The sequence below is a fragment of the Aotus nancymaae genome, unplaced genomic scaffold (genome assembly GCF_030222135.1).
Source record: "Aotus nancymaae isolate 86718 unplaced genomic scaffold, 86718_ANA_hifiasm-v0.15.2.pri h1tg000059l, whole genome shotgun sequence".
In the NCBI taxonomy this organism is placed as follows: Eukaryota; Metazoa; Chordata; class Mammalia; order Primates; family Aotidae; genus Aotus; species Aotus nancymaae.
In genome coordinates this window covers 27100093-27123719 of record NW_026988473.1, presented here as the reverse complement: position 1 = coordinate 27123719, position 23627 = coordinate 27100093, and the positions used below count along the sequence as shown (strand labels likewise).

General features: G+C 55.7%; 1 protein-coding gene across 1 annotated transcript in view; it reads right to left on the bottom strand.

Annotated features, from left to right (window-relative positions):
- Positions 1–456: 456 nt before the first annotated feature.
- The window catches only part of ABTB2 (ankyrin repeat and BTB domain containing 2), a 208850-nt gene continuing 185679 nt past the window's right edge, over positions 457–23627 (bottom strand). Inside the window, exons 4-17 of the mRNA XM_064365040.1 lie at positions 22338–22490; positions 20236–20401; positions 16936–17025; positions 16290–16391; positions 13965–14061; positions 13392–13527; positions 11362–11591; positions 9717–9895; positions 9016–9121; positions 8675–8777; positions 8078–8168; positions 4279–4347; positions 3840–3953; positions 457–2093 (exon numbers count right to left, since the gene is read on the bottom strand). Coding sequence (XP_064221110.1) covers positions 1896–2093; positions 3840–3953; positions 4279–4347; positions 8078–8168; positions 8675–8777; positions 9016–9121; positions 9717–9895; positions 11362–11591; positions 13392–13527; positions 13965–14061; positions 16290–16391; positions 16936–17025; positions 20236–20401; positions 22338–22490 — 1834 coding nt within the window. The 3' untranslated portion in view covers positions 457–1895. The remainder of the gene's footprint in view (positions 2094–3839; positions 3954–4278; positions 4348–8077; positions 8169–8674; positions 8778–9015; positions 9122–9716; positions 9896–11361; positions 11592–13391; positions 13528–13964; positions 14062–16289; positions 16392–16935; positions 17026–20235; positions 20402–22337; positions 22491–23627) is intronic.

Genomic DNA, 23627 nt, shown 5'->3' with positions numbered 1-23627 from the left:
GGATAGGTGCCTCATATTAGGCCGAGTCGGGCCTGGGTGGAGGAGGCCCTGCCGCCACTTTGGTGGGTTATGCCATTTGGGGATGTGCCAGGGTTTGCAAACACCTCTGAAGACTGCCCCCAAAATAGCTCCCACATAAAGGGCCGTGGAGGGGCATGGGAGTGGAGATCAGGAAAGCCTGGTGCTGTCATATTTCTCAGTCATTTGGCTCCTGTCCAGCTCTGTGGCACATATGTGCTTAGTTAAATGTGAGCGAGGGTGGGTGAGGAGCAGATCCAGGCTGAGTTTCTGGAGAGAGGCGAGTGTTGCGGGCACAGCAACAGCTTTGGTAGGTTCTTGGCGCTGAGGTGGGAGACCTGAGACAAAGTCAGCTCTGGGATCCCTTCCTGGTTCTAAGGGGCTCCTCCCCAGTTCTGAACTCTGAGCAACCCTCTACAAGGACCAGTGAGGCCAAGGTCATTGTTAATGAGTGTTTGTTTATTGTTAATAAAACCATGGTACATTTACAGTAAGTGACAACATTATTGTACAGTTAAAGTATCATACAATATTACAGCAATAAAATAATGACTATTTCTTTGTACATCCAGCCAAGCAGCTAGTCAAAATATTTTCCAGGATTGCAAGCCCCTGGGGGCTTTTCAGGATGGCCTGAGTGACACCTCCTGAAACGTCCGGGGCTTTTGGTGAATAAATAGTTTCTAAGGTGCGGCCAGACAGCTGAAGAAGCTGCACCCAGACAGGCTGTGCCTGATGCTGCCCCAGTGTCTGGTCCATAAATACGACAGGTGTCAGGGGAGCCCAGGGACTGCAGAATTCGAGGGCAGTGCCGGGAGGGGACCCAGCAGAAGGGCTTCTTCTCCCAGCCCTTGTCCTCCACCAGTGCCCTGTCCTTTATCTCCAAGAGCCACAGTCCCCAGTGAGAAGTGTTTGTCCAGCTCTCAATCCTACATTAAGGGAAGCTTTCACTTGAGAGACCTGATCAGGGAGCTCTGCTGCTTGGCCCCACAAAGGCAACCTAGTCTACAGGCCTGAGGGTCCAGAATCCACCCATTTACTTTGGCCCCTAAAAGCAGCAGCAAAACAAAAGCTGAGGCCACCAGGCTCCGACACGTACTCCATCCCCTACCCCTTGCCCCTCCACACCAGACTTAGAAACCATCAGCTGGGGAACTGCCCTCTGCCACCAACTGAGCAAGGTGATGATAGTCCTGATGGGAGGGACTCTGGAAGCCCAGGCACCGAAGACAATGGGGGTGGGGGGGACTCTGGGTGGCAGCGGTGGTGGTGGCAGGGGGATCCTCAGGCCACTGGAGGCCCACATCAAGCCTTTCAAACCTTTGAGGAATAAGTTAGGGATTTGGGCAGCTTTTCTTATGTGACATTTAGGAAGAAAAATACCAGCTTTTGAATTACTGTAGACGGCCGGGGGCCTAGGCAGTATACATTCCATACATTCATAAGGATTGCCGCACCCCCAGGTACCCTAGTTGGGATGGTCTGAGTTTATTGAGGCCCTAGGTGTGAGTAGAGCTTGGGGGGGCCTAGGCAGAGGTGGGTCAGGACCAGCTGCTGACCTGCAGAAGAGGGGCATGCAGGGGGAATGCATGGCTGCCCTCGAGGTACACACTGGGACGGGGAGAAGGGCCGCCAGCTGGCTACATCTCCCCTTTGCCCATCACTGATTGAACAAACAGCTCTGGGGCAGAGGAGCTGAGGGTGAGCTGCCTGGTGACGGGGGCTCAGGGCACATCTGCCTACCCAAGGACAAATCAACGCCAGAGGAAGCATCTGGGGAAGGAGGAGGAAACAGCCCCGTGAACCTGGCTCCAAGGGGGCCTACAACCATTCCCTGACCTGTTGGGCCCTGGCCTTAGCAGCCTCCGCCCCCTGCCTCACACCCGGGAGGTGATGTAGACAGAGTGCACGCGCTCGGCCAGGGTGCTCTGCAGGTCCTGCAGTGGGTCCAGGCCCTGCACTTTGCTGCTGCGGCTGTAGATGAGCTGCCGGAAGGTGTCCTGCTCCAGCAGGGCCTTCATGTGCTTGAGGAAGAAGCCCTCGCAGAACAGGGCCAGTTCCGGGGCGTTGTGGATCTGCAGGGCAGGGGGGGCCGGTGAAGCTCATGGCCTTAGTACAGCCCCACTCACCCTCACCCCCAAATATTACCTACCCATAGCCACGGCCCTGCTTAACCACCCTGGCCAGGGGAGGCGTTTCCTGTCCCTGCATCTTGAGGCCGGCTCTGCTATATCTGAATTCCTTCTGTAAGCCTCTCCTTGGAGTGGGATCCATCTGGGTTCAAATCCCAGCTGTGCCACCAGGCACTGTTATAGCCCTTGTCATTTTCCTCGCCTGCTTCACACTGTCATGCTGCCTTGTTAAGTGGCAGTCATCCTTGTTGGGTTGGAAGTTCTCTTCCTAAGGGTGGGAATGGGGACTGTTCACTGCTGGGTGTCCAGGGGCCAGCACGAGGCCCGGCATGTGAGCTTACGTGTGGTAAATACTGGATAAGGATGTTCACTCAACAGATATCAAGGTTTTAAAGTTCCACTTTGGGTTTTATGTTCTTAGGTCAAGATCTCTGCAGTGTTGCTGATGTCCTAGTTCGGGGGAGAAAGAATCTGAGGAACCAAAGACAAGGTAACTGCAGATGGCGTTGAAGACTGTGAAGGAGGTAAAGCAGCGTGACAGGATGGCTTGTGGGAGGCCTGGGGACACCAGCTGATGAAGATGAAGGGCTGGAAGGAGCTTTACAGGAAAAGGGAACTGTCACAAAAGCCCTGGGGTTGGGGCAAGGAAGGAAGCATGGTGGAGTGAGGGGAGATGTGGGCGGGGCCTTGGGGCTTTGAAAGACATGATAAGGGCTGGCTGTTACTTAGCCCGCAGCAGGTAGAAAACCTTTGGTGAGATTAGGTATGGGAGTAACACAGTCTTTCTTTGTACTTTTTTGGGTGGGAGCCGAGTTGAGACAAGGTCTTGCTCTGTCGCCCAGGCTAGAATGCAGTGGCATGATCACAGCTCACTATAGTCTTAATCTCCTGGGCTCAAGTGATCCTCCTGCCTCAGCTTCCTGAGCAGCTGAGACCACAGGTGCACACCACCACACTCAGCTAGTTTGTAGAGACAGGGTCTTGCCATGTTTCACAGGCTGGTCTAAATTCCTGGTCTTCCTGCCTCAGCCTCCCAAAGTACTGGGATTACAGGTGTGAGCCACTGTGCCTGGCCATGGTTTTTGAACTTTTGAAAGAACCTGATGGATTGCAGGGCTAAGGCCAGGCAGGAGGGAGGCTGGACTGATGTAATTGTCAGAGAGTGATGCTGGTGGCTTGGGGCAAAGCGAGGGCAGTGGAGAGGAAGGGAAGTGGAGAAGCCGCTGATGTGTTTGAGGTGGATGGCCTGCATGTGGGAGGGTTTTTGCAAATCGTATAGGATTCCTAAGGTTTGAGTCTGAGCAAGTGAGCAATGACCGTGCCGCTTGCTGAGATGGGGCAGCTGGGGAGGCACAGACAGGCAGGGGAGAAAAGTAAGTACCTGTGGCTTTGATTTGACTCAGAGGCTCAGCAACTTGCCCAGGTCCCACAGCCCAGGTGGCAGAGCTGGACCGTGAACCAGCACGCACCTGGCTTAAAAGCTCACCTCCCAAGCTACCATGTGGCCACTGGGCAGCAGTGACCCCAGGCTCCAGAGGGAGTCGCTAACCCTCCCTCAGCCCCTACACTCTCCTCAGAAGCAGCCCGGCCACCTGCATCTCCTACCTCATCCCTAGCGTGTCCACACGGCCAAGGCCCCATGGATCAGACTGCGGTGGGAGGTGGCCAGCAGGCATCCTTGGCTCTTACCTTGGCATATTTGTACGTGTTCACAGCACTCTCCACGCTGAGGGTCTGGGAGCACAGGATCTCGCAGTGCCTCTGCAGGGCGTCCAGCTGGAACAGGCTGGCAGCTGACAATAACTGGCAGAGAGGCAGAGCAGGCCTTGGGGACCCATGGCCAGGCTGGTGGCCTGGGCAGCATGGAACAGGAAGCTCCCGAGTGCCATGTGCCCTGCTGCCTCCCGCCCTCAGGCCCCACTACCATCTGATTCCCCTGGGCCTAACCATCCCTGCTGGGGCAGGCACCGAGGCTGGGCTCGGCGGTGTGCACGGTCCCTATTTCTCAGAACTGCTCTTCCTGTCAGATGGAGAGGAAGGACCACTTTCCCTCTGTCAAGGGGGTGAATGGGAGACGGAGTAGATGGGAACCCTGGCCCAGACCCCCTCCTCCTCTCCTGGGTCTCACCTCCAGGATGTCAGCGGTGGGGATCTCCATGGATTCTGTTCCTCCGTAGTACAGATACTGCATCATCATCTGTGGTGGGAAGAAGCCCGTGTGAATGCCACGTGGACCTGACGCCTGAAAGGCCTCACCTGGCCCACAGGGTACCACTCCAGCTGCTGCCTCCAGGGGACTGTCCCTCTGCAGGTCCCCAGCTCTGTCTCCCTCCCTGTCCCACTCAGGCTGAGACTCTTGTGTTTTCCCCGGACCACCACCTCTAGAAGCCAGCTCCAAGACCCTCTCTCCTGAGTCCCTGCCTGAATGACAAGCTCCCTCTGTGGAGTGTTTTCCCTACAATCCTCATGATAACCCCGTGAGCCCAGGAGGGAAGTTTTAATCCACAGTTGGGGAAACTGAGGCCCAGGGAAGGAAGATGACTTGGCTCAAGTCCCTCAGCTCCCCTGATGCCTGCAGCAGGGCTCTCACATGGTGCTTGCCCCTGTGCGGCTCACCGCTGGTGTGCTCTAGATTCTACACAGGGAGACCAGTGGGGGATCTCCGAAGGAAAGTCGGAGGCTGCCTCCTGCGTTCCCCTGTCTGCACTAGGACGCCAGGGTGGAGGTGAGAGCCCCATCCTGACTCTCAGATGTGCTCTCTCAAAAAGAAAGCACAGAACCCAGGCCCAGAGCTCCCCTGGACAGGCTGAGCCCCATCTTGGGCTCCCAGGAGCAGGGGAGCCCTGGATACCAGATGAGGTGGCCCAGGACCGGGAACTGTGTTTAGTTCTGCTGAGGTTTCAGTTACAAACTCTGCCATCACGCTGGAGCCTAGTGAGGTTCCCAGTTGGAAAAAGAAAAACAATTCTTTCTGGCTGGCTGAAGAAACGGCCCCAGCAAGGAGCTGGCAAGTGTGTAAGTAAACATGGCTCCAGCCGGCAGTCGGGCTCTGTCGGGACCGGCCCTGAGGCTGCAGAGGCACCAGAGGGTCTAGGAGAAGGCCCAACTGCGGGGAGAGAAGTGGGGAGACCGGCCTGCCAGCCTTGTCCAGGCAGCAGATGTTGGCCAAGGCCCACCCGAGATGTCAGCTTCTCCCCACCTCTAGAGGACTGGGAAGCTCCTACAACCTTCTGCAGCCTCTGCTGGAGCCTGTGTGGCGAGCTCATGATTGCACAGTAAGTGTCTGTCTGCTTGTTCCAGACAGTGGGTGCCTTGGGCAGGCCATGCCAGCTCCCTCTGCCCTCCCCATGCAGGGCACTGAGTGGGTACTCAGTAAGGTGTATGCCCCTCACACAGGGTTGGGGTTGGGGGCCCAGGCAGGCAGGTCAGATCTTCCTGGCGGGATTCTTTGCTAAGGGATGGCCTCAGGGCAGCCCCTTGGGCCAGGCCTACCGGCCGCCTTAGGCCACAACTCCTATCCTGGCCTGGAGGGCACCTCCTGCTGTATTTTGGGATTTGGTGGATCTCCCCAAGGCCACTTGAATGCATAAGAGGCCGCAGAAGTCAGATCAGAATGGCTCACCTGGAGCCTTGCCATGGGAGCTGGGCAGCAGGCTAGCAGAGGTAGATGAATTTTGCACAGCCTGGCAGCCCCTATTAGGATACAGGTCATGTGCCTCCTGGAACCAGGCAGCCTGCGGGGCTAGACAGGCTGCTCAAGGAAAGGCCCCAGACAGGACCAGCTGCAGAGGGGCAGCAGGGTTTCCTTCTCCCTGAGTGGGCCACATGGAAGCTGAGACGGCAGAAACCATGTTGGAAGAGCAGGGTTGTGGCCCTCTGGCCTATATGCCCCCAGTGCCTGGGCTTAGTTGACAGTGACCTTGGCACATCTCTAGACCCATGCTATCCAGTATGATAACGACTGACCACACGTGGCTTCTGAGCATTTGAAATGTGGCTGGTCTGGATTGAGATGTGCTGTGTCAAATGCACACTGGAGTTTGAAAACTCAGTATTTCAAAAAAGCAAAATATCTCAGTAACTTTTAAAATTGATTACATGTTGAAATAATATTTTGGCTATACTGTAAGTTCAAAAATATTAAAATTAATTGCACCTGCTTTTTTTTTTATGTGACTAGTAGTAAATCTTAAATTACGACATGGCTCACATTCCATCGGACAGTGGTGCCTAGATGTCCTCGGGCCTGCGTTTCCTCACCCCGAAAACAAAGACAATAATTACCCATCTACACACTCCCACCTACCCTGCCAACATGAGAACCAATGAGATATGTGGGCCGGGCACCGTGGCTCACGTCTGTAATCCCAGCACTTTGGGAGGCCGAGGTGGGCGGATCACAATGTCAAGAGTGAGACCATGCTGACCAACATGGTGAAACCCCATCTCTACTAAAGATACAAAAATTAGCTGGGCATGGTGGCGTGTGCCTGTAATCCCAGCTACTTGGGAGACTGAGGCAGGAGAATTGCTTGAACCCAGGAGGCGGAGGTTGCAGCGAACCAAGATCATGCCATTGCACTCCAGCCTGGTGACAGCAAGACTCCGTCTCAAAAAAAAAAAAAGTAAAAAAAGAAAAAAAAAAAAAAAAAATATATATATATATATATATATATTTGGGGGTTGCTGGAAACCTTTCAGGTTTTGTTAGGGAGCCCTGACCCCAGACCGATGGCTTCAGGCCAGCCCCTCCAGGGAAGCCTGGAAAGCTGAGGTCTAGAAGCCCCATCTGAAATGATGCCCCAGATACGGCAAAGTTCTGCACCCAGGGGACCCACGGGGCAAGGCCAGTGCCCTGGGGCTGGTTAGAACAATCGGTCAGAACTTGGCGAGAGGCCCAGGGGAAGGCACGTGTGTGCTAGGGACATGAAGCCTGTCCCCTATTTGCCCTCCCAGCAACTCTGAGAGGAGCCAATGGGCTGCTGAGCGTGTTTTGTGACAGATGCCCTCCCTTGGCCTGGCCAGTGAGCACAGGTAGCCGAGCCCGCACACGTCCCCTTACAGGCAGCGGTCACCCGTGGCCACACATGTGCACTCCCCAGTCTCCAGTGATCCCTGCAGCCCCTCTAGGTCCTGCCTCCTGACTGATCTGAGCATGACTCCACCTCCCACTCCCACTCACCTGCCCATTCTCCAGAGAGTTGGATTAAGGGGCGGGAAAAGAAGGAAGGGGAGACACCACCACTCTGTGGCCTATGCCAGAACCCTGGGCCTCCCCTCCCCCACATCCATCAGCTGAGATCCCAGCCAGGTCTCTTCCTCTCGACCTTGTCTGCCCTGACTTGAGTTTCTAGTACATAACCTTCTATGTTCTGCAAAGCTGAGAGCCTGATAGACCTTTGATCTTCCACAAACAGGATGTGTGCCTCAACGGCCTTTTCTGCCTGACCAGCGTGGCTGGGGTTTGATGCTTGGGAGAAGTGATGCAGCCTCCACCAGCACCTCCCAGACTGTACCGAGCACACGGCTGCCTGGGGACCTTGTGAAGATGCAGGAGGGCTGGGGTGGGGCCTGGGGCTCTGCATTTCCAACAAGCTCTCAGTAATGCCCATTGGCTGGAGCCCGCTCTGATAACAGGGACTCATAACCCAGCTGTGTGGCCTCGCATGTCCGTCTGCAGTCTGCCCAGACCACTTGTCCAGTGGTTAGAGTTCAGGACCAAGGCGACAGGCTCTGAAGCTGCAACCCCACAATGGGATGGCCACCTCTGCACAAGGAGAGACCTGGATGCTCTACCGGTTCAATGAAATACAGAAGGCACTGGGAATAGAGTGGACAATTACAACTAACGCACAGCCGCCCACAAAGGTGGGCTCCTGGGGGAGAGGCACCCCTCCGAGAAGAGGATGGCACCAAGACCCACACACCTGAAAAATGTGGTACTTCATGTCGCTGATCTCAATGGTCTTGCTGCTGTCCCCATCCTGTTCGGATTTATTGGTCATTAGTGTCTTGAACCTGGAGCAAAGGAGACAGAGCAAGGCAGGTTTTGAACCTTTTCTCCACCACTGTGTGCAATGGCATCGTTGTCACCTGACCAGCTACCACGAGACGGAGCATTTTACAAATTACTGCTGTGCTCCTAAAATAATTTTTAGCAAGTGCCATTTTACATCGTCCTGGGAAGACATCTGGGCTGAGCCTGATTCTGTCCCCCATACAAGTGACCTGACACCTGTAGCCAGAATGTTGACTCTTCCTTCCAGAATATTTATGTTTTCTAATAATCAAAAGCAATAACTCAGCCAGAAAGAACACCACCTCAGAGCCCCCCTTTCCTGCTACCCCTTGTCCACCCTGCCTCATCCTGCCATGAGGCATATGGGGCTCCACTGTGATGTGACTGCAGTCTCAAGGACAGAGAGGGCAGGGTACAGCCCCAGCCCATCACTCTGTCACCTCGAACCTGAAACACGCTGCTTCCATGCCCCTGGGCTGGGAGTTTGTTATCTGAGGCTGCCTACCTGTTAGAAGCTGTCACCAGCAGGACTTTATGTGCATAAAACAGCTTTCCTTCCACTAGGAAGGTCACGTCTGACATCTCCTTATTGTTCAGAAAGTGCGGATCTGTGAAAACGGGGGAGACTGAGGGATATGGCCAAGGAGTCCCCTGCTAGGGGTTGCTTGAGTGTGCTGTGAGATGTGTGTCAGGGGTTGGGAGTGGGACACAGAGGTGAGGAACAGAGAGACTGAGGCTGCGGCCTTGGCACTTGGAAATGGAGAAAGATGGCAAAGTGGGGAGGGGGTGAGAAAGGGAAGAGGGGGAGGGGGAGGGCGTGTGACGGTGCAGGGGGCGGGCCTTCACCTAGCCTGGCTGGCAGGGTCTTCCGGATCTCTGGGATGCTGGGGATGGGGCTGCTGCCGTAGCAGTGGGTGAAGATGGCAGCCAGTTGCTGGATGACGGAGTCGTTCTGTGGGGAGGGGAGAGAGGGCCTGTGAGCTGCCTGTCTGTTCACAGACGCAGATACGTCAGGCGAATTTCAAAAGTCCAGGCCAGGATTAGAGCAGCCATTGTCTTTTGTTCCTGCTGGATGTGGATTGGCAAAAAATGTCTGTTCCTTCATCAGTGATTCCCCAAATGGCTTTTTTGGCTAGGTTCCAGCCCAGACGCATCCATGGCCTATGACCTCTACAGCCAGGTAGTGCAAGTCTAAGTCTGGGTGCTGGGGGCGGGCAGGTGTGTGGTGTGTGTGTGTGTGTGTGTGTGTGTGTTTGTGTTGGATGGGAGATCCCTGTGTGTGTGTGGTGTTGGGTGGGAGATCCCTGTGTGTGTGTGGGGGGAGGTGGGAGATCCCTGTGTGTGTGTGTGTGTGTGTGTGTGTGTGTGTGTTGGGTGGGAGATCCCTCCGTGTGTGTGTTAGGCGGGAGATCCCTCTGTGTGTGTGTGTGTGTGTGTGTGTGTGTTGGGTGGGAGATCCTGTGTCTGTCTGCATGTGTCCATCTGTGTCTGTCCCGTGATCTGGGTCTGGGCCGTGGGCTTGGGAACCGGCCACTGGCCACACTCACCTTGCTGGTCTTGAGGATGTCAAACATGAGCTGCAAACCCTCGGTCACCAGCTCCTCATTGTACTCCTCCTCTTTGATGGAGCTGAAGTCCCGCAGGAGGCTTTGCACCATTGAGTACCGCGACTGTGAGAAGGAGGTCCTCAGAGACTCGATCCAGATATGCAGCTTCCAGGGGACCCCTGGCTCAGGCAGGAAAGAGCAGGCAGTCACACACCGCAGCTAAGCGCTGCCCGGAAACAGCCTTTCCCAGGCAGACTCCCAGGATGCCCCACTGTTGTCTGTAGAACACCCTGTCCCCTCCCGCCTGCCCCCTTCCTGTGCGCTGAGTGGCCCTCTCAGGATGGCCATGGCATGAAAGCTTTAATTCATTCTGATAAGGCTTGATGGCAGGTCAGAGTGGAGTTTCAGGTTCTCATGAGATGAGGTGGAGGAATAGCTCCGGCCCAAATGCAGGGAACTCAAGCTCTGAAAGTTAGCCTAGCCCGGGGATTTTGAAGTGTTGGCCCAGCACCCATAGCAGCCTTATTTATTGGGCTCAAGAATTATTTGCTAGAGAGGTCTCAGTTGTAGAGGGGTGGCCAGGAGGGCTTGGATGGCCAGAGAGTATGCCAGGTGCTCAAGGACACACAGGCCTCCATGCCTGCATGGAAGCCCAGAACCAACCCTGTCTTGCAGCTCACTGGAATGCCACTGCACATACCCAGGTGCATAATGACTGTTTACCAGTTCCCAGTGTGTGTCAGTGGGGCTATAACTTAACATTGTTGTGAGAAGTTCATGACATAAACTAGTCATGTCCCTGGTAATTAGAGAGACAGCTTCTTACCCCCAGCCTCACTGTGGGTTAAAAAAGAAGTGATGGCGTTCGCCAGCGACACGGTGACAGCAGTGTGGTGGTGGTGGCATCCTTGGGTTACTGACTGCAGGTGGGAGTGACCTCTCCATTTCACAGTGAGGAACACTGAGGCTGACTCACTGTCTTTGCCCAGCCCTGGGGGTTTGTGGTCCTGTGATGACAATGACAGTGCTATCATCCACCAAGTGCTCACGGTGGCCACCATGCCTTGTACTTTAGATGATGTCACCCCATTTTTAGAGAAGGATCATTAGTACCAAACCCATAGAGAGAGGCGGGAATTGAGGCTTGGAGAGATGATGTGGTGCGCGGCTAACACAGGATCTGACCTAAGTCTGTCTGTCTGTCTGACTAGCCTCCCTGGAGGACGCCAAAAGTCCACAGACTCACAGACCCAAGGAGTGAAAGGTTAGCTGAGTGCCAGGCCTGCCGCCTCACAGCGTGGAGTCCTCGGGCTGCAGAGGCTTACAGTGCTCCACATCCCTGGGCTGTGACTGGGGAGGGGCAGCGAAGCTCCAGCCAGGCAGAGTGGAGGGCCTGAGGGGAGAGGGCTGGGCCTTGACCTCAAGACGTGGCACTGCTGAGCACTGTCTAAGGCCCAGGGCCCCTCCTGACCTCGCCGTAGCAGGAGCATCCTAGCCTCCACCCTGTCTGTGCTCAGCTGCCCTGGAGCTTGTCTGCCCTTGCGGGACCTGGCCCTCTCAGGCCTGCTGGAGAGCAGCACAGGGAGTGACCGTGTGTGTCTGTATGCATGCATAGACATGCGTGTGCACGCCCGCGAGGCCTCACCCAGCGCCCTCAGCTCCATGGTGATGTCCACGTAGCCGTGCTCGGCGCTGTAGTACATGGCCTCCTGCAGGGCCTTGGTGCGGGTCCGGCTCAGCCGCACGGGCCCCTCACTGCCACTGCCCTGGCTTGACGTGTCGCTTTCCTCCACACCCTCGGCCAGGATCTCCTCCAGGGACAGCACGTCTGCTTTAGCCTGCTGCGGCTGCGTCAGGAGCTTCCTCAGGACATTCCTGCGGGCCCAGGGATGAATGAAGGCGAGGGCTGAGGTCCCACAGGCAGTGCCCGCCTGAGCTGCCCCCCGCATCCCCTTGCCCCGACAGGCTGCTCTGGGGCATCTGAGGGCTCAGAGGTTCATGGTCTTCCTCCTCCAGGCAGGTAGGCCAGGGCTCCCAGTGTCACCAATCCCCATATACCTCCGAGAGGCAGGGCAGGGTGCAGGGGAACCCAACCTTCCACCATCCCAGCATTGCTGAGAAGTCACAGGCTTTGGGGCTGAGTGAACTCTGCCATCCGGCTGAACCCTGACCGCTTTGGTATCTGTATTACAGGGTGTCAGTATCACACTTGCCCAGGGTTAACATGAAGCTGATGTAAGGCTTTAAATGCAGAGCCTGAAACACGGCAGGTCTTCCTAAATAGCAGCTGACTCTGCATGTAAAAGTGTCTAAAACACAGGAAGAGCCCAGTAAGTGCTTATTGGGTCCCTTCACATTGATAAGGATGAATTGAAGATGAATGTCACATAGAATTACTTCATATTTATGAATGAAGACACAGAATGTTAGACCCCGTGGAGGACGCTCCCCTGCACTGCTGCTTTTAGCCTCGTGAGAGCCCACGTGCATCGTTGTCACAGGCGACGAATCCGTCTTGCTCAAGGCTACTCTGGGTGGGGGTACAGACCCAGGACTTCTGGTTCCAAGGCCTAGGCTCATTCTGTCACCTCCTGTGGCCTGGGGCTCTGGGACGGATGCAGCATGGGTGGGACTGCAAGATTACCAGGGGCTGACCTGCTCCGATGCCACCTGGCAGATCCTCCTCATACCTGCCAACCCATGGCCTGGAGGTGCCCTTCCAAGGACCCAAGGTCCCTCCCAAGGACTCCTCCTCATGTGTGGACTCGCGAGCTCAGGCAGTTTACAGAGCCGGGCACTGGCATGTGAAGGTGAACTAGCCACCCTGCCTGTCCCAAGGGTCCTGTGCTCAGAGTGACAGGCGGGCAGTCTCCATGCATGGTGATGAGGCCTCCACCGGAGGATGCAGGCCCTGGGTGGGGTGGAGAGGCCTAGAGGTGGCAACGGGGAAGATGGTGCCTGGAGGGTCAGGGCTGCTGAGGTGGGTCAACATGGGGGTGGGTTGGAGACAGTCGGAGAGAAAAGCATTCTAGGGGAGGGGACCCCAGCGCGAGCACGAGCCTGGTGGCGAGAACAATGTCAGGGAATTGGAAGTCAGTGTCCTGCCAGCCAGCCCTGCTTTTCTAGCCCCATTTCTGCCCTGTAATCACCTCTTGTCTGGTCTCCTTCTGCCCCTCTGTGCTGCCTCTGACTTCAGCCTGCTGCTGTCCCACATACCCCTGGGCAGGCCTGGTCCCCACAAAGCAAACGCCACCATCTACACCCAGGGCAGGGTGCAATTTCACGCCAGGAGCCTCTGCATGGCTGAGCTGTATGCTGTCTGGACGCCCAAGGCCACTTGGGCACTGGCGGAGCACCAGCAGGTGTGGGAAGCAGTGTGGTCCTGTGTGGGCTGTGGCAGCTGCAGAGTGGCGTCTCACTGGGAAAGGGGACGGTCTTCCCTGGGCGTCGGGAGGCCCAGGCTCCGGTCCCAGCTCTGCCAGGAACCAGCTGTGGGGCCTCCCCCATCTCCTGCCCCGACGCTGGCTCAAGGCCCTCATCTTTCTGGTTTACTCGCACACAGGCTTGGAAAGGTCTCCGGGCCTAGTTTTTCTGCTCCCATTGGGGAAACTGAGGCTCCTGTGAGCTTATTTCAGTGCCCTCACGTCACGTAGGGTAGGAATCCCAGGCAGGTACCTGTGGCCGTGGGCAGCTGAGTGGCTGAAGCAGTTCATGTCCTCGTGGAGGGAGGAGCCCATGCCGTGGGCCTCGAGCATGCTGAGAAGCGGATCGGCACCTCGGCTCAGTAGCAAACTGACCAGCTCATAGTTTCCTGAAAGGGAAGGCGGGCAGCATGGAGGACACTGAGACGGTGGCCGCCAGGGCAGCTGAGGTGAAAGGGAAGGGAAAGCGGGATTCTTGCAGCTCTGAGTAATGGAATAAATCAGCAAACCCCACGTTCATCTGCATTTGGCAGATGAAGTGGAGGGATAGGAAGAAGACTGTCCATGCCCTGCCCCTGCGCCCCCTCCTCGGGTCCCCAGAGGGAAGGGCCTCCCTGCCCTGCTGAGTCCTGCCGGATGCTGAGCCCAAGAGAAACTGATGGGTGGGGCCAGGGGAAGCCCCACAGTGGCCCAGAGAAGGGGTTTCACGGACCCCCCCCAGGGTCTGTGTGTGCCACAGAGACCCCTGCACGTCCAGCTACATGCCTGGCCAGGCTGGAGGGCATGCAGGGAAGGGCAGACAGAGCCTCCGGGCAGCAGCACCTACCTGCCGCAGAGGCCAGCTGCAGAGGCGTCTCCGCGTAGCTGTCCTCGCCGCCATTCACTGCCGAGCCCTCCACATGGGCACCAGCATCCAGCAACAACTGCCAGGGACAAGAGGGGGAGGGCACTGCTCAGCACGACAGGGAGCACCTGGGAAGGGCCAGAGGGCTTTGGGGGACAGGGCCTTTAGTTCTCTCCAGGCATGTGACCAAGACACGGTTCACCCCAGCAGCTGAGGAACTGGAACTTTACAACTCTGGGTTATCCTTAGGGCTCAAAGTTTCTAGAATCTTCAACTCCATTCTTGTGGTCCAGAACCAAGCCCCTAGGAGCTGTTAGGACCTCTGAGCTTTTTCTGTCTTTTGAATGCTTTCCCATGAACTGGCTGAGGCCACCTTTCTGAGAACTCGTGTGCATGAGCAGCATAGAAAATGTTGCCCTCAGACTGGGCGCAGTGGCTCACGCCTGTAATCCGAGCACTTTGGGAGGCCGAGGCGGGAGGATCATGAGGTCAGGAGTTCAAGACCAGCCTGGCAAACATAGTGAACCCGTCTCTACTAAAAATACAAAATATTAGCTTGGCGTGGTGGTGTATGCCTATAATTCCAGCTACTCTGGAGGCTGGGGCAGGAGAATTGCTTGAACCCAGGAGGCGGAGGTTGTGGTAAGCGGAGATCATGCCATTGCACTCCAGCCTGGGCGACAGAGGAAGACTCTATGTCAAAAAAAAGAAGAAAAAATGTTGCCCCCGATCTATGGGATAAACTGTGGCTCTGGGTGGCAGTAGGTGTCGGAGTCAGAAGGAGCAGGGTACCAGTGCTGGCCACTGACCAGTGAGTAACCCCCGGCAGGTACTTCAACTCCCGGAGCCTCAGTCTTTCTCATCCACAGAATGGGAAGAGGGGGCTGCTTCCCTTCAGCTTCTCATGGGAGAGGTACAGCAGCTACCCCAGGATGGCAGGTGGTGTGGCTGGAGCAGAAAGTCCCAGTCTAGGACAGCAGAGGGCCTCTCCCCATGCTAGCAAGGGCTGACACTGACAGGGGACAGATGGGGCAGGGTTAACAGATACCAGGCAGTTCCAGATGAGCCGGTCCTGGCTCTGCCTTGGGGCAGGGGTGGGGTCTGTGTTACTCCAACCGGTGACTTTCAGCTCCCGTTCCACCTTCCCTGCTGCTCTGGAGGGAGCAACCTTCCAGCCCTCCCAGGCTCCTGGAGACCAAACCTTCCTCCAGGCATGTATGGCAGCCTAGGCAAGCCCCACCTGCCATTCGCCTGGATACCGGGAGTGGAGTTCGGGCTGACTGCTCAATCCCACGGACTGTGTGGCATGCAGGACAGCCATCACTGGAGATGCAGCAGTCAGAAATCAGTCATGGCCCCATTCTCTGCACCAGTGCCAAGGCCATGGAGGTGGGGGCCTGCTCACTTGGGCAAAACTGGGCATGAGTCCAGGCAAGCCCAGGGCATAGCCCCGCAGGCCCAGTCTGAGCTGAGGTTGGGATTTTGCTCCTGTCCTCATAAGGCAAAGGCGGCAGGATGTGGCAGCCAGTGGGTAATGGCCATTCACGGAGTCCTTGGGATAGGCTAGGGCTATGAATCAGCCAGACATGATCCCCGCCCTCAGAGGCCTTGCAACCTAGTGGGGAGCGAGGGTGTCATGCCAGCTCCCTGGAAGGGATGCCATGAAACCCTGTGCATGCCAGTGATCTGAGGACCTGGGAGTGAGTGCATTTGGCTGGGGCACCTGCTGGCACAGGGAGCTGCTCTGCCCACAGCTTCTGCTTCTAGAACCACCACCTGTCCCGATGCTAGCACAGCTACCTGGGCCGAGGTGGGCAACCTGCGGCTTGGCTCAACAGGTGAGCGGCGCCACTCTGAGTCTGAGTCCTCTCTCAGGAACTGGGGAGGGGACAGAATTGCACAGACCCCATCACACAAAGCCAGCCCTGCAGTAGAACTCACGAGGGAGGAAAAAAGGGAAGGGTTGGAAAGATGGCTGGAGGCGAGAAAGCTGAGCTGGACTGGGACCAGCCCCAGTGTGCCCAACACGAGACAGACAGAGGTTCCAGGAGAGTATGACAGGACCCTAGTGCTGCCTGGATCCAGGTCCTGTTTCCTAAAATTCCACATGTCCTTGCACTAACGCCTCTCCTTGAGGCAACTCAGGTGGCAGCTGCCTTATCGATCAGATGAGCCGGCCTTAAGCAGTGCCTTTGGGATCTCTGATTGAGGGCACCTGCCCACTCAGCTGAGGCTGGGGCTGTGCTTGGGGCCCAGCCCAGCTGGTAGGCTGGGGCCACGATGTTCACCTGGACCACAGGAGCTCACCTGGACCACAGAGATGTGTCCATGCAGCACAGCAAATGTCAGCGAGGTCCAGTGCCGGCTGTCGGGGTGGATGGAAGGGTGCCTGGGAGAGTTGCTTGGAACCTGGAAAATACCACAAATCGTGTGTTTCCTGGGCACCCGAGCGAAGGGAGCACCCTGCAGGGATGGGGAACAGGAGTCAATAAGTGTTTTCTACATTCGATTGGTAATGTTTGCCTGGAGCGCTGAGTGACAAGGCTCAAAAAGAGAGGATGGATGTTTAACTGGCAGTGTCTTCCCTGGGCAAAAGACGGTGGTGGGGTGGGGTGGTGCTTTATGCCTCAGAGGGAGGCAGAGCTAGAAGTATTTGGGGATGGAAGGAATGGCTGGAGATTAGGCTGGTAAAAGGAGAAAGATCTATAAAAACAGTATCACAGCCCGTCTCTCCACTCAACTTCCGCCTCAGCCCACTCCCTCAGACAGAAAGCCCAGAACGTGGTAAGACTCCCCTGTGCTAACAGTGGTCTCTGTGCATCTTGTCTTTCTCGTCTTTTGAACGCACATCAACTCAATTGCCCAAAACATCATGCCCAGTGTGTTTGTTGGAGACCTCAGGGTGATCCCTGCTGGCCTAGGACCCGCGTGCAGCTCTGTGGGGCTTCCTCACCTGGATGTCCAGGTTTGCCCCGGCATCAATCAACATCTGGACCATCGCCTCGTCCCCCGCAGCGCAGGCGTACATCAGCGGCGTCATACCCTGAGCAAATCAAACACACATGCTAAACTCTTTGCAAACGGAAAACAATACTGCACACCCATAGGCCCCTGCCCCAGAAACCACAGATCGGGCCCCCACCACCCTGGCCGAGTGTCCTGTGCTCCCCTGGGTTTTGTGCTTCCTGGGCTGCTGGGGATAGGGCATGGGGAGGGTGAGCAGGGGCACTGCCATGAGCACTGCAGGACACTGGAGTGGGGGCCAGCACAGGCGGTGCTGCCAGGCTCGGGGCGAAGGCCTCCTCTGCCATGGGGAGCTGTAAACTTGGTACAAGTTATCTGCCCTCTCTGTGCCTCAATTTCTTCGTCTGTAAATGAGTAACGACAGCAGTATCTTATCTCCCTCAAAGGGTTGTTGCAGAGTGTGGATTAATATGTATAAAGTGCTTAGTTCAGAGTGAGCTTACCTTGATTAAGAACTACGTAATTAAAATACCAACAACACTCTGACGGCTACTATGCCATAGCGTCTCATAGTTGCCATCCCAGGCCTGTGCGTGGACATCACTGTGCCCGTGATTAACATGCAGCCTCTCCCTCCATCATCAAAATATCCCCTTCTCCCCATTTTACAGCTGAGGAGCAGAGAAGGGGAATTAACTGCCCAAAGTCACACAACTAGTGAGAGGTTGAACGCGGGGCAGGACCCAGGCCTCCATAAGCTGTGAAGCCCGTGATTTGCGACGTCTCACGAGACAGATGAGGAGGTGTTTGACTTCAGCGTCTTGTGCTCCTGAGCAGTCCAGAGCGTTCCTGCAAGCTGAGTCCCGCTGTCTCCCTGGGTTAGGTGGGCAGGTGGCGGGCCACCTCCCTGGCTGGGAATCCTGCTCTGAGGCTGGCAACAGCAAAGGCCATGCGAGCTGTTTATTCCGTGGCTGGGTCCCAGCGGGTGTTTGCCTGGTGCCCCATGATGTTATTTATTAGATTATTTGTGCGTAGACAAGATCTCCTTTCCTCATAAACCCTTGCCTAGTGCCCAGAGATAAAGCAATGGCCTGAGATTAATCACGGGGTGAGAGGACTGTTCTCCCCCAGATCATCCTGTAAATACTAGGGTTTAGGGAACAAACAGGACTGAGCACTTAGACGAAGGCCAGTGCCACAGAATAAAAATCTGGCTTTGTTTCATCTCCCTGTGGACAGGCTTGACTTACTTTTTTCTCTACACATCTGTACACAATTTGGAGTTTAGACCAAGTGATGAGCCCCGTGAGGAGACACTTGCTTTTTCCCGGGTCCCTGTCCCCACGCACTCCAGGCATATAAAGAGGCCAAATAAAACCAGGCTGGCTTGCAGATTTCAGGCATCAGCATCCTATCGACAGCAATACGACTAAAATAATCATCATATTGGCAACCAAAACCAGAATGAACATTTACTAAGCACCAACTCTGTGCTGGATGCAGAATTCCCCCTAACCCTATGTGGCAGGTGCTGCCATCCCCTATCTTACAGGGGAGGAAACTGAGGTGCCTCAAGGAGGCAGAGTAACTTGTTCAAGATGCTACAGCTCGGCTGGGCGCGGTGGCTCACACCTGTAATCCCAGCACTTTGGGAGGCCCAGGTGGGTGGATCACAAGGTCAGGAGATTGAGACCAGACTGGCCAATATGGTGAAATCCCGTCTCTACTAAAAATACAAAAAAATTAGCCGGGCACGGTGGCGCACACCTGTAATCCCAGCTACTCAGGAGGCTGAGGCAGGAGAATTGCTTGAACCTGGGAGGCAGAGGTGGCAGTGAGGTGAGATCACACCACTGCACTCCAGCCTGGGCAACAGAGTGAGACTCAAAAAAAAAAAAAAAAAGATGCTACAGCTCTTACATGGCCAGTAAATCCTAGGTCTGGCTGAAGCTAAAGTCCACGGGCTTCTACACTGTGCTGCTGAAGAAGGAAGACTCCACCAGGAAAGCTCCCACAGAGCCCTGGAACCTGCATTGACAGAGAGGCCCCCACAAGACCCCACAGCAGCCTGCCACCTGCCGCTGCCCTCCGGAAGCCCAGCACTGGGCCTGTGGTCCTTCCCCAGCCCCTGGCCCGGGTACACACCCTGACTGCCCCACCCCACATTCTTTATGTCCCTTTCCCTGGAATGCCTTCCCCACTCCTCTCTGCGCCATCCCCATCCTGCCCTCTCCCAGGCTTGGCTCAACTGCCTCCAGCAGGAACCCTCCCCTGGCAGCTCGTCCCTTCCGTCAGAGGCCACCCTGGCCTCATGGTCTTCCTGGACCTTCATCGCAGGCTGCACTGCGCCGTCACCTCATCTGAGAACGCTGCCTTAACTCGCCACTGTCATTTAACACCCCCCGCTCTGCGTGACCTTCCAAACCCCACAGGGCTCCTCTGCACACAGTGAGTGCTCTCAGCGCAGTGTCAAACACACAGGATATTCCATAGCGGTTGAGAGGCTGGGTCCGGCTGCTCAGATTCTCCACCCAGCTCTGCCCCTTACTAGTTGTGTGACCTTAGGTAAAGCAATCTCTCTGTCCCTCAATTTCCTCATCGATACAATGGGGAAAATAATCGTGCTACATCACAGGGCTGCTGTCAAGAGGAGATTAGTTCATCTATGTGAAGCACTTAGAACAATGCCTTGAACACAGTAAATGCTATCTAGATGTTAGCTGTTCACAGCAAACGTAAAAAGTGAAACAGATGTGAAAGTCAAAGCCTATCTGAAACTGTACATCACCTCCCACATCCCTACCCATTTTCATGCTTCATTTCAGTCCTCAGCACGTTCAGTCAGCATACTCTACATTTTACATGTCCGTGTTTCTTATTATCTGTCTGCCTCACTAAAACGTTAGCTCCATGAGGGCAAGGGTTTCTATGCCTGGGCAAGTAGTCAGCACACAACAGGCTGTAATACAGGGTGAGTGACTATGTCCCTAGCTGGAGAGGAAGCTCACTCTCCTGGACTCATTCCTAGCTTTGTGCCGCCTGGAGCAGTGGCCTGCTGTCCAGCCAGGGAAGCAGAAGCCACATGACAAACATTTTCCAAGGGAAGCTGGACGTCTCCAAGCTGACATTCCACTTGACCAGGCAGGGCAGGATTCAGGGGGTAGCCTGCCTCTTCAAAGAGCAGAACTGAGCAAGTCCTAGGGTTAGGACCCAGGGCCGCCAATGCTGAGAGCTGAGAATTCACAACTCTGGTCCCCACGCCTGGTCTAGTGGAGCTCTCGGGACGTACCTGGTCGTCCATAGTGTTAACTCCATCCGGCCCCAGGGCCTCGATGGCTTGGTTGATGAGGTCTGTCCTCCCACAGTTGAGCATGCGGAAACCCAGGTCCTGGTTGAATTTTTCAGTAGCTGCTCGGGCATCCATCCTCCGGAAGGAACTGAAACAGTGTTCAGGTCTGCCCAGAAGAGACCCAAAGGTGTGTGTGACTATGCAGACAGCAACTTTCAATGACATGACACAGATGTGTGAGGCTTAGGTGTGGAGTGAGGATGAGGATGGGTGGGGAGAAGGACCAGGGAGTTAGGATCAGATCAGCAATGACTGTCCCCATCATGTTCTGTGACATGAAGAGCACATATTTCTGCTTTTCTATAAATACATTTTGAAAAGTGTCCAGGGGCCAGGTACAGTAGTGCACTCATAATCCCAGCACTTAGGAGGCCAAGGCAGGCGACTCACTTGAGGTCAGGAGTTTAGCCTGGCCAACATGGTGAAACTCCGTCTCTACTCAAACCAGGTGTGGTGGCGCACGCCTGTAATCCCATCTACTCAGGAGGCTGAGGCAGGAGAATCAATTGAACCCAGGAGGAGGAGGTTGCAGTGAGCTGAGATCGCACCACTGCACTCCAGCCTGGGCAACAGAGCGAGACGCCACCTCAAAAATAAATAAATAAAAATAAAGACGTGCTGTGAGCTCTTGCTGCTTCAAGTGGCAGGAAACAAAGACTCGTGTAAAACAACGTTATGGGGCTGCCCAAGGAGGAAGCAGCTCCCACCCGGACTCGTGCCACAGCACTTGGCTGTAAACTGTTTGTATGGAGCAGGCTGCTCTCAGCCTAGAAACAGTCACCGTGGCCAAGTCTTAGCGTTTGGCCCCACTTCTCTCCCTTTAAGGCTTCCTGGTGAGGCCCAGAAGTACCAAAGAGATGGCAGAGAATGGCCTAGACTCCCATTTGCAATCAACCCAACCTACAAGGAAAGTCAGATAACACCTGTGTTCCAGAGGGCACATCCCAGACGTCCAGTAGGCAGCTTTGCCCTGGAGCCTTTGTTGAACCAAAGTGTAGAAAGTTCACGTAATAGAATGAGGTTTGGGCCTTCCACATGAAGACAGAGGAGGCCATAACCTGGGTTTGGGCAAAGGATTAAAACATGTTAAGTCCAGGTACGGTGGCTCACACTTGTAATCCCAGCACTTTGGGAGGCCAAGGAGGGTGGATCACCTGAGGTCAGGAGTTTAAGACCAGCCTGGCCAACATGGTGAAACCCCGTTTCTACTAAAAATACAAAATCACCCGGGCGTGGTGGCATACACCCGTAATTCTAGCTAAGACTGAGGCAGGAGAATCGCTTGAAACCCGGGAGGCGGGGGTTATAGTGAGCTGAGATCACGCCATTGCACTCCAGCCTGGGCAACAGAACAAAACTCCATCTCAAAAAACAAAAAAACAAAAACAAAAACAAAAAAAAAGATAAAAGGCTCTCACAGGCCAAGGACGGCCAGGGAAGCTTCTCTAGAAAAGCTCCTCAGCAAACGGGTCTACTATGAGAGGCACTTAGGGAAGGAAATTAGGAGCACAGGCTTGGAGACCATATGGACCTGGGTTCAAATCTGGACACAAAGCGCTAGCTGAGTATCTGTGGGCAAGCTACTGTTCCTCTCTGACCTTCAGCTGCTTCATCTGTAAGATGGGCATGATCACCTCTTCTCTGCACTTGTCACGAGGACTAAGATAATGCACATAAAGAAGGGCTCACAGCACCTGCACCCAGGAAGGGTCCATGTGGTGTCAATTACAGGAACAGAGGAAAGAGCGGGCCCCCTTCTGCCCCTCAGTCCCCAAGTATCCCAAAGAGTCAGATGTGTGTGTCTCCTCTATGCAGCAGACCAGCGGCTGCACGAGACGTTGCCGGACAGCAGCCAAGGTCTAGAGTAGATCTGTTCCCATACTCAGGCTTGGTCTTTGCAGAGAACACCCTTAGAGCAGCTCGAATGCTCTGCAGCTCCTGCTCTCTGACCCCTCCCAGCCACCCAGGGAAGAAGGAACACAGGGGAGCCGCTGGGGGCGGGACATGGATGTTGGGGGCCCTCCCTCCTCCTGGGTTCCTACTTGAGCTGCCGAGGTTCACAGTCCAGACCAGGCAGCAGCAGCCGGGCCGCCTGGCGGATGTCGCCGCTGTCCACGGTGAGGCTGCGGCGGTGCTCTGCGTAGGTGATGGCCACACGCATCCATTCCATGAGGGGCGGCAGCAGCATGAAGGGCCTGCGGGACAGTAGAGAGAGGGTCAGGATGGGGGTGGGGTCCCTGCGGGGCAGTAGAGAGGGTAAGGCCTGGGGGGTTGCTCCCTGAACGGGGACCCCTTAAGCACACACATGCTCACAGGTGGCCACCAAGGCTGGTCACCCCTTGCAGGGGACCTTCTCCTTCTGCTCACAGAGACCCTGATTGTACCTGCAATGCACAGATGGAGTTTCCATCATGGGGCATTAGCAGAACCTGAGGACCCTCAAGTGGCCCAGAGAAGGGGGGTTTCCCAGTGTGTGGAATTGGGGACCCTTGTCCCCTCCAAAGAGTTCAGTTGGGGTCCCCAAGTGTTCCTCTCTGCAGAGGGGAAAGGCTGCACAGCTAAGAGTCTCACAAACCCAGGTCCAAACCCAGGGCTGCCACCAGCAGTATCACGTCACTGTCCCCTCTGACCAGCGCACCCGAGCCTGTTTCTCCATCCGCAGCATGTGTGCGATACCTCCTCATCGAGGCTGTCACGAGGCCAAATGGGACGACGCATATCACGCTGCCGAGCAGCATTAATGACCACTCCTTCCTCATCTGGCACCTAGGCCAAGTTGGGCTGACACCACTTCCTGTGCCAGGCCAGGGTTGCCCCCAGGTTGGCACTCAGAGAAGAGAAGCAGCCTCAAGTCCCATAGGGAGGAATGGTCCCAGCAGCTGGAGTATCACTAAGAGACCACGAGGGCAGGGAGAGGTGGGGGCAGGCTCAGAGCTGCAAACTCCAGGGGCACCGCGCACAGGCCCGCCCTGTGCCACCAGGGGACGCCACACGCACAGCCTGTGCTGGTTCCTGACTGCGGCTCAGGCCACGCCCACCCCCGCCCATGGCCACCAACTCTGATTCAGCCAGGGAGGTGGGTCTCTCCCTGTCTGGGACGTGTTTCTGTCCTCGGCCAGCTCTGGCAAGGCTCCTGAAGCCCCTCAGGAGACCACTTCGCCATCCAAAAGACCTCCCCGCCAACGAGGAGTCCGGACGGCAGCCTGTGGCTTCGTGACTCCATGGACACCCACCTGGAGCTCTTCCCTGCTTAGTCACAGGAGCAAGATAGCCCTAAGGCCTGTGCCCCCTCCCTCATGCTGTTCTCTCTGACAAAAGCCCAAAAGTCGGCC